The 10631-nt window shown below is 36.8% G+C and overlaps 2 protein-coding genes and 1 pseudogene across 2 annotated transcripts in view; all 3 read left to right on the forward strand.

Annotated features, from left to right (window-relative positions):
* Positions 1-10631, forward strand: part of LOC120134529 (gibberellin 2-beta-dioxygenase 6-like) — a 50527-nt gene that overhangs the window by 27238 nt on the left and 12658 nt on the right. Inside the window, exon 6 of the mRNA XM_039150955.1 lies at positions 6358-6362. The gene's annotated coding sequence lies outside the window, so the exon portion shown is untranslated. The remainder of the gene's footprint in view (positions 1-6357; positions 6363-10631) is intronic.
* On the forward strand, positions 382-3372 carry LOC120134528 (aspartate-semialdehyde dehydrogenase-like). The gene is made up of 7 exons (XM_039150954.1): positions 382-1065; positions 1530-1616; positions 1721-1765; positions 1858-1953; positions 2085-2186; positions 2583-2737; positions 2804-3372. The coding sequence occupies exons 1-7, from the start codon at positions 508-510 to the stop codon at positions 2883-2885; spliced, it is 1125 nt and encodes a 374-aa protein (XP_039006885.1). The 5' UTR covers positions 382-507; the 3' UTR covers positions 2886-3372.
* Positions 4725-10032, forward strand: LOC120134525 (annotated as a pseudogene).

Consider the following 10631-nt stretch of genomic DNA (forward strand, 5'->3'; position numbering starts at 1 on the left):
ATTTTTGAATTTCAAAATTTTAGCCTCAATTTAAAATAATATATAATGTAATTAAACTATATGAATTTAAAATGATAAAATTAAAAAATAAGAAATAAATCTAAAATTTATATATAATTATTTTAATGATTATTATTTATATTAGGATTAAAATTTAAAAAATTTAAAAATATAAGACCAAAATGACTAAATCTGAGTATAAAGACCAAACTACAACTTAGACATCGTATAGGGACTAGTACAAGCGTTTAACCAAAATCCCCGGCCTGCGTGCATACCTACCTACGCCCCTGGTTTTTACACAGTGACAAAAATGAAAAAAAAAATCGTAACTTTCCAAAGTCTTAAAGGCTAACTTTCCCACACTCTTCTAAATCAGCATTTGAATATACGATATGAGCAGTACAGATACCATTCCCGCCGCCGCCTCCACCACCACCACCACCACTTCAATACTATTTTCCCCCCTTTTCTCTGTCTCACCTGAATTCTTCCTTGAACTCGATAATGGCTTCCCTCAGCCACCTCCTCAAACCCCATTTCCTTTCTACCCCAAAACCCAAACTCCAACAAAACAAACTGCCCACCATGGTCCGCATGTCTTTCCAAGAATCGGGCCCATCCGTCGCCGTCGTCGGAGTCACTGGCGCCGTGGGTCAAGAATTCCTCTCCGTCCTCTCCGACCGTGACTTCCCTTACCGTTCCCTCAAGCTCCTCGCTTCCAAACGCTCCGCTGGCAAGTCTATTTCGTTCCAAGACCGTACCTTCACCGTCCAAGAACTCACTTCCGACAGCTTTGACGACGTTGACATCGCTCTCTTCAGTGCTGGTGGGTCGATAAGCAAAGAGTTCGGTCCCATTGCTGTCCAAAAAGGTGCCATCGTGGTCGATAACAGCTCGGCGTTTCGAATGGTCAATGGGGTGCCATTAGTTATTCCTGAAGTGAATCCGGAAGCAATGGGTGGGATTAAAGTTGGGATGAAAAAGGGTGCTTTGATAGCAAACCCGAATTGTTCTACGATTATCTGCTTAATGGCTGCTACCCCACTTCATCGCCATGCTAAGGTATCGTATAAAGTTTCCATTTTTGTTCTACAATCTTTTGCTTAGTGGTTCATAGATATTTATACACTTTGATTGATATAGAATTTGGTTTTGCATTGTTTGATTGTTGCTGCCTTTTGGATTTTTGTTAAATTAGATGGATGATTATTGTGTTTGTAAAAGGACAATATAAGGTACACTAGGCAAGAAATTGAAGGCATATTGAGTTTGAATGAAGTAAGATGACAAAGTGATTGCTTGAAGCTACTAGGTAATGGATAGTTGTAGTTTAAGTTAGTGTGATTTAATGATTTGAGTGGTTTTAATTTTATAGTGGATTGATTTTCATGAGATGTCGAGAAAAAACTTTAGTCTAGGATATCGATTGTTCTTGTTAAGCTTTTGTTGGTTTTCAATGGTTAAATTGTAACTATACTGCATTAAGCAGCTTAAGACATTTGATTCTTGCCTGTGGTGTGTTGCAGGTGACACGAATGGTGGTTAGTACATATCAGGCGGCTAGTGGTGCTGGTGCTGCTGCCATGCACGAGCTCGAGCTACAAGCCCGTGAGGTGGTTTGATTAAGCTTCGTTTTTACCTTTTTTTTTTGGTATTATTGTTTACTTTTTACATGGGATTTCCTTCTAAATCGATTCCTTGCTGTATTTTACTTTAGGTCTTGGAAGGGAAACCACCAACTTGTAATATCTTTAAGCAACAAGTATGTATATTTTTGTTCGACAGTCTCGAGTAGTTTGTGAATATCTTTACATTTCACCAGGTTTCTTTTGATTACTTATTTTACTTTTGCAGTATGCTTTTAATTTGTTCTCACATAATGCCCCTGTTCTCGAGAATGGATATAATGAAGAGGAAATGAAAATGGTGAAAGAGACCAGGAAAATCTGGGTAAGTAATTAAAGTGTTGGATATATAAAGTTATATAATGCCTTTTTCATTTGAATTTTCTATTGAGAAGGAAAAGCCATCTAATATAATCATGTTTTTTCTTGTATGTTCGCCCCTCCCGTTTTTCTCAGAATGACAAAAATGTTAATGTCACTGCTACATGCATACGAGTCCCTGTGATGCGTGCACATGCTGAGAGCGTGAACCTTCAGTTTGAGAAGCCTCTTGATGAGGTAATATTTTATTTATATATAAAGATACGATTTTATCTTCGACATATGAAATAAAAGTGAAGAAAGTTACAAGCATTTGTCGTTTTTTTTATCATTATAGCTATCCGGTGCATTTACATATGCTGCATTTATCGTTAAGTTTATGAGCATTTTTTACGAAAAGTAGCCTAGGACTCTGATTCATAACATCCCTAAATTGCTAATCATAGTGGTCTATGCTGGAGATTAAAAAGCACGCTGCAACACTAATAAGAGCATCAATATTTGAGATCAGAAACCAAAAATGTGAATTTTCGGGGTTTGAGAACAATGCCAATGCTCTAGTTGATATGTTGATAACTTGACATACCTTTTCCAGTCTTGAACTCTTTATTTGGTAAATTCTTTGTTGATCAGGATACAGCAAGAGAAATTTTGAAAAATTCTCCCGGGGTCTTAGTTATTGATGACCGGAGTGCTAACCACTTCCCTACACCGTTGGAAGTATCAAACAAAGACAATGTTGCAGTTGGCAGAATTCGCAAAGATTTGTCTCAAGAAGGAAATCATGGGTAAATCTCCTACTTTTCTTTTGTCATCGTAGAGAATTTTCACGCTAATACAAAGTCCTAAAACAGGTTGGACATCTTTGTTTGCGGTGACCAAGTACGTAAGGGAGCTGCACTAAACGCTGTTCAGATCGCCGAGTTGCTGTTATGATTTTCTTATGGCCTTACATGGGTACATTCGTTCAGGCAATTTGTTTTGAACTTTCTTCAAATGCGGGGTATTTATTATCTTTGTGAGTTGAACAAAATTCCTCTCGGAAGGAAATTTGTTTAAATAATCTTGTTCCTTAGAACTTTATCGATAAAACCGACCGATGCTTGGCTCGGAATGCCTGATTCACATGTCCCAAGCTCGAGAGCCGGTAAGACTAGACGAGAGAAAAAACCCGAACAACTTCATAGATATAGACTATTGATGTGCCTTGTTCTGAGCAGTCTTACCTAATGCAGTAATATAGATCGTCATTAGTGAAATCTGAAAAACAAAATGAGCTATTCTATGGCTGTACTCCATAAATCATTTTTAGGGCTATCTTCTGTGTGATTTGTTTGAATAAAGGAATTGAAACTTGAACTTAGTTTCAAGAATATTTTGGATCCAATGAACTTGTTGTCAAACATGCTCGATTTCGGACGATTCAGCAAGGAAGCTAAATTCGAGCCTTTCTGATCAGGAAACCCCCCCCCCCCCCCCCGAGGCACTTTTAAATATTTCATGGAGATTGTCCTTATGTATGCCACTATGATTCTTTATTTTTCTTGGTATCCATGTCCGATATTCGGCGGAAGTTAAGAATTTTATGTTAGCGGATTCGTCGGCATTGTAAAAGAAAATAAAATATATTCGTATCGAACAAATTCCTTGGTTGACATTTACACTAGGCTTGAGTAAACATAGGTCCCTAGCAAGTTATACTTGTCTTAAAGTTTTCAGCAAGTTATAATGCCTTTGATAACAAATACTATTAAAAATCAATTTTAATGGAAATTTTTAATGAAAGAGATACCGGTTGTTTATTATTTGATAATAGCATATATTTAATTAATAATTAATAAATTGTTATCTTGGCCTTATGCTATCCTTTAAATAACAAATAAAATCACCTTAAAAATCAAATCATAATAATTTGATTTAGCAACAATCATTTTCAAATTATTTTTCGGTTTTCTTTTACGTGTTTAAAAAATGAGATAACGAGAATACTTTTTAGAAGTTCAAGGATAAATTTTCTCAAAAAAATTAGAAAACAACTTGATAAATAAAATATACTTTTAAAGGATAAATATTATTCCTTTAAGCCTTGTTATTGTCATCTTCTTCACCATCATTGGAGATAATACCGGAAATAATTACATGTGACAATTTTAATATACGGTTAAAAAAAGTGTTATTGATTTTATTATTATTTAAATAATAAAATCGGTAAAAAATTACTGAAAATATTATTATTTTTATCAGTTTTATTATTATTAGGCGTTTTAGTTATTTTTTACTGATTTTATTATTATTGAGCACTTTATCGAAAATATTAAAAACTATTAATATTTTAAGTAAAAATAATAATATTTCAGATAATTTTTTATCGATTTTATTATTTAAATAATATAAAAACCGATAACGTCTTTTATTACTCTTATATTAAATTTGACGTACTATAAAATTTCCCCTAAAATGGTGATAGTTATCTTTTAGTAAGATTGAGCACAGCGAATCCCACAAACTACTTCGTCAGCAAGTTTCAGAAAAGCTAGGCCGTAATGGGGATACCAAAATGGTGATAGGTATCTTTTAGTAAGATTGAGCACAGCGAATCCCACAAACTACTTCGTTACCAAGTTTCAGAAAAGCTACGCCGTACTGGCAACGCAAAATCCGCGAAATTATTTCGTGTCGAAGACCCATTGGCTGTTAGCTCCGAGAAAAGCAAAGGAAAATTACAAATATATGACATAATGTTGAAAAATCACGGCTGTCTTCGTCACTTGGTCTTTCTTCCATGGCTGTTTATCACTATACATATATTGACTAAAAGTGTTGACGATCAAAGATTCCAAGTAGGCAAGCAAAGTGAAGTTGGAGTCTTTATTTACTCTCCCAATTATCAACGGAGTTTGGGTTTATTTATGTTGTGATCTATCTTCTTCTTCTCTCTGGTAACGGTTCTTTTTTTGTTTTCTTAATAATTATGTGAAATTGAATGTGGTTAAAAAATGTGAAGTTTGGATAACATAGGCCATTACCAGTAACAAACATAGAATTTTTGTTGCTTCTCTTGCTTTTTCTTATGAAAGTGTGATTGTTTCATTGAACGGCTAGTTAATTTGTCTCCTATGTTAGTGCATTATACAGTCTTTATTTATGTATTGGTATCTGGTTGTTGCAGTTAATTGTATGTTTTGAAGTGGTAAGAACATAGAGTGAATTGAGACTATGGGTAAGAGCAAGACAATTCAAGTTTCTGGGTTTCTTTCAGACGTTTCACTAGAAGAAGTAAGGAAATTTTTAGAGAGATATACAGGCAAAAAAACTGTTTATGCCCTTAAGATAAGGCAGCAAAAGAAGGGTGGAAGAGCTTATGCTATTGTGCAATTTACCAAAAGAGCTGATGCAAAGCTGATCGTAAGGTTGGCTAATCCAAGGCTATACTACGGGCCTTCATATCTTAAGGCTAGGGAAATGGAGACCGATATCGTGCCAAAGCCGAGAACATTTTTGCACTCGATGGAACATGTCAAAGTTCAGTTTGGCTGTCAGGTCTCGAAAGAAAAAAATTATGTTCTCTGGAAAGCGGATGATGTTACCGTGAATTTTGGTCTAGGAATGGGGAAATTGCAATTTCTGCTGTCACATGGTTGCTTACCTTACAAGCTTGAGCTTTTCTATGAGAACATCTGGCAAATTGAGCTTCGTCGCGCGTGCAATCAAAACTCTATTTATCTTTTGATCCAGGTTGCTACTAAACTTTGAATACGAATTCATCATTTGTTTCTATCGTATTATCCTAGCTTCCAAGAGATAGGAGTCATTGCTTGCATATAATAGGTGTCCTCATCTGCATATATCATGATTCTTTTGCTGATTTTAGTCTACTATGAAACCATTGTCATTTCCATTGAAATTTTAGAGTTTTCATTACTGTTGATCTGGGGCAGTAGAACTTTTTGGCAATTGTAAACTTATAAATGGTGCAAATCAATTTATATATGCTTAGAAGAGCTACAGATCAGTTTAGATTATACTTTTAAGTCTGTAACAGGAAGCTCAAAATGAGGATTGATGGATGGATTACTGTTGTCTACTTGCTTATGAAACTTGGCTCATGCAAGGTCCTTGATGGACTATTTAGAGCCAAACCTTTCATTGCAAGAAATTCGAGCTGTTTTATTGATGCTAGAAAATACAATTTCTTAAAGATTTATCTCTTATATATGAAAAAAAGGTTATGATGCTTCGTGGGTTCCTTTTAATTTTCAGTTATTTGGTGCTCCACGGATATATGAGAAAGAAGTGCGCTATTCTGGACGTGTATTTGATGATACCTTCCTTAACTACTTTACGGATGTGCCTGATGATCAATGGGTAAGGACAACTGATTTCACGCCATGGTGCCATATCGGGCAGTCATCTGTATTATGTTTGGAGCTTCCTCGCAACCTCCAACTTCCAAATTTTGAGGAGAACTTCGCTTACTAAAAAGAAAACGAAGGCAGATTGGTTTTCGAAAGTGGTTTTCCTTATTCCTGTTACGGTACTCTAGTCCCAATTGTATGGCCTTTGCAGGGAGTTGAATTGCCATTTGAAATATTGTTCAAGGTTAATTTGTTGGTGCAAAATGGATGCATACCAGGACCAGCTCTTGATGATAATTTTTAACGACTGGTTGATGCTTCTAGAATTGACAAAGTCTACATAGACCATGCACTGGAGAAACTTTATCATCTAAAAGAATGCTGCTATGAACCTTCGAGGTGGCTCTTTAAGGAGTACAAAGTTTACACCAGGTCTAAGAAACATCCAGTCTCACCTGCTATATCCTTAGATGCTGGCTTGGTATATGTAAGAAGGGTTCAGATAACACCTTCTAGAGTCTACTTTTGTGGTCCTGAGATTAATGTTTCTAACCGCGTGCTACGCCAATTCCGTAATGATATTGATAATTTTCTTCGCGTCACTTTCGTTGATGAAGAGTTGGAGACGATCCATTCAACAAATGTGCAAGCAAAGGATAGGAGAACTGATATTTATGAAAGGATTCTTTCTACCCTGCAAAGTGGGATAGTTATTGGGGACAAGATATTTGAATTTCTTGCCTTCTCATCAAGTCAATTACGCGAAAATTCAGCCTGGATGTTTGCTTCGAGAAAGGGGCTCACTGCTGCTGATATAAGGTCATGGATGGGAGATTTTAGTAAAATAAGAAATGTGGCAATATATGCTGCTAGACTGGACCAATCTTTCAGTTCATCAACCGAAACCCTTAGTGTTGCGAAAGATGAAATCAACCGTATTCCAGATATAGAAATCGTGAAGGGTGGAAATAAATATGTCTTTTCTGAAGGAATTGGAAAAATATCAGCTAAATTTGCTAAGAAGGTGGCCACTAAATGCCACTTGAATGGTCACACTCCATCGGCCTTTCAGATTCGGATTGGCGGATTCAAAGGTGTTGTGGCTGTTGACCCCACCTAACACAAAACTCGATGTTTTGGCTTGGAGTAAGTATCAGCCATGTTTTCTGAACCGCCAGTTGATTTCTCTGTTGTCTACTCTTGGAGTTCCAGATCGTGCTTTTGAGAAAAAACAAAGAGAAGTAGTAGATCAACTTAATGCTCTCCTGACAGATCCCTTAAAGGCTCAGGAGGCTTTGGAGTTGATGTCTCCAGGAGAAAATACCGACATTCTCAAGGAAATGCTCCTGTGTGGTTATAAGCCCGATGAAGAACCATTCCTTTCCATGATGTTGCAAACATTTCGGGCGTCAAAGTTATTGGAGTTGCGGACTAAAGCCAGGATATTCCTTCAAAATGGAAGGTCCATGATGGGATGTCTAGACGAAACTAGAACATTGAATTATGGCCAAGTGTTTGTGCAGTTTTCTGGCTCTAGATCCAATAGTAGGCGTTCTATTGTTAAGGGTAAGGTAGTTGTTGCAAGAAACCCCTGTTTGCACCCTGGGGATGTGCTTGTCTTAAGGGATATTGACGTGCCAGATTTGCACCATATGGTAGATTGTGTTGTTTTTCCACAGAAAGGAAGCAGGTATATCAAGGGCATACTCTACGTTCTCGTATACTGTGATAAAGTGGTCTTTCTTTATTATAGTTTGCAGAAACTCTAATTCTAGATGAACTTGTTTTATGTACACCGTAGCCTTGTTTGTCATCAGGTTTTGGCCAAATAACTACATTTTTCTTACATTCAGGATGCTTGTGTGCATTAGGATCTACTGCTGAGTATAGTGTTGGCGGGTCAGAAGGTTAAGTATGGATTTGACCTCAGTTTGGTTCTGAAGCATGCAACTGGGTTATGCTATCAATTTTTTTTAATTCTCAAATCATTATGTTTATCTCCTCTTTAGCAAGCATTATTATGGACTCGAATATTGTCATACGCTAACCGGAAAATGACTTCTATTACAATTACAATTTTGTTCAAATCATTCAGATTTGCTATACCTGTATTCTTTTGTATGTTTTTGTTAAATCCTGCACGATTTATGGAAGCTCTCTGTATTTTTCAATGTATTTGCACATAATAACAAGATGGTTATAGCGATTTACTGACTGAGAATTGAATAAAATTTTTAGACCTCATCCGAATGAAAGCTCTGGAGGTGATCTGGATGGTGATATCTACTTTGTCTGTTGGGACCCGGATTTGATTCCATCTAAGCAAATCTAGCCGATGGATTACTCACCAGCTCCAAGTGCTACATTGGATCATGAAGTAACCATTGAGGTATTATTCTTCTAGGTATTCAAGTATTCAGTTCATGCTGTTAATCATTCTTCAAAATCTTACAAGTTCATGCTGTCAATCGTTTAACTGTTCTATACATGGCACCCGGTATAACAGCTAATGACATTTTCATTAAACGTTGTATGTTGGTTGTGCATAAAAGTTTGACTTTTGCTTACCGAAAGTAAATTCGCATTAGACAATCGGAATCTGAAGTAACAAATTGTTCCAAGGTCCTAAATCTGATAAGTTTGTCGTTTGGTGCAAGTTTCTGTTTTTGTGCCATGTAATCTGTTCTTGTCGGTTGCTTCTGTTTTTGAACTTATACCAATATTTTGGTTTCTTTGTTTGGTTTTGGAGATTTAATTTTGAGATTATTGATAATTGCCGTATAATGTTTCGGTGCAGGAAATCGAAGAATATTTCACAAACTACATAGTCAATGACAGTTTAGGAATCATTTCTCATGCTCATACGGTTTTCGCCGATAGAGAACCTGGCAAAGCAATGAGCCACCCGTGTCTGGATCTTGCAAAGCTGTTCTCGATTGCAGTTGACTTTGCAAAAACGGGTGTACCAGCTGAGATACCACAAGAACTGAGGGTCAAAGAATATCCGGATTTCATGGAGAAGCCCGACAAACCAAGTTATCAATCACACGTGTTATTGGAAAACTTTTCCGAGAGGTGAAAAGCCTTGCACCTAATGAATGTTTGATCAATTCCTTAACTCGGGAGAAAATGGAGAGGTTTTATGATTCCGACATGGAAGTCGATGGCTTCGAGGATTACATTGATGATGCTTTCTTCCACAAAAGTAATTACGATTACAAATTGGGGAATTTGATGGACTATTATGGAATCAAAACTGAGGCCGAAATACTCAGTGGGGGTATCATGAAAATGTCTCGGTCTTTCAAGAAGAAGATAGATGCGGAAGCCATCGGTATGGCCGTGAGGTCATTGAGGAAGGAAGCTAGGTCATGGTTTAACGAAAAGCGAACCGGATCGGATGATGAAATAGATGATGCGTATGCAAAAGCCTCAGCTTGGTACCATGTCACGTATCATCCAAGTTATTGGGGTCAGTATAATGAGGGAATGAATAGGGATCATTTTCTGAGCTTTGCTTGGTGTGTTTATGACAAGCTGATCCAAACCAAGCGAGAAAAAGCGACTAATCGGAGAGCTTTCGAGTCGTCATCTCTGGAACACCGGTTTCGACGCCAATTGCATTTGCATTGAGGTTATTCGGCGAATGTTTCCCGTTTTCTTAAGTATGTAAATCTAGGTAGACCATGTTCCCTAATGAATCTGCATGTTATGCTTTGTAAATATCCAGTAGTAATGATTGAGGTTATTTGGCGAATGTTTCCCGTTTTCTTAAGAATGAAATCTAAGAACATTGCATAATATGTTCCCTAATGAATCTACATGTTCCCTGTAAATAGCTGAAGTCCTTCCCTGTAACATGATTCTAATTCCCGAGAAATCTCTGATAATTTTACGACAAGTTGATCGAACAATTCACCGATGACCTCGCCGGAAAAACGTGTGCTCAACATTCCCTCCATTACAGCCCTTAAATGTTTCACTAATACGGGAATGCCAATGGGACCTTTTAGCCATGGTGCAGGGTTCAATAATTCTATCACTTCAACAGTGAAATATCATACGTGCATGCAAATGTATTGATCATTACTTGAATTATTTTTAAATGTCATGTTAGTTAAATCAACAAAATTAAATGTCATTTAAATCACGGGTGTGACTCTTAAGAGAAGGGACATGATCAGGGACATGTTAATTTAATGCCATTTACGTAAGCTTAACCTTACGTAACGTCCCAACAATAAAACTATAAGCAAACAGTACGAAATAGATTAAAAGTTCACGGGGTTAGATTTCTGAAAATATTTTAAATTCGTACCGACTTAAA

This window comes from Hibiscus syriacus, unplaced genomic scaffold (genome assembly GCF_006381635.1).
Source record: "Hibiscus syriacus cultivar Baekdansim isolate YM2019G1 unplaced genomic scaffold, ASM638163v2 tig00110597_pilon, whole genome shotgun sequence".
NCBI lineage: Eukaryota > Viridiplantae > Streptophyta > Magnoliopsida > Malvales > Malvaceae > Hibiscus > Hibiscus syriacus.

Coding starts and splice junctions, on each gene's coding strand:
- LOC120134528 (XM_039150954.1), top strand. CDS start 508: ATGGCTTCCCTCAGCCACCTCCTCAAACCCCATTTCCTTTCTACCCCA. Junction 1,066..1,529: donor CACTTCATCGCCATGCTAAG/GTATCGTATAAA, acceptor GGTGTGTTGCAG/GTGACACGAATGGTGGTTAG. Junction 1,954..2,084: donor AAGAGACCAGGAAAATCTGG/GTAAGTAATTAA, acceptor CGTTTTTCTCAG/AATGACAAAAATGTTAATGT.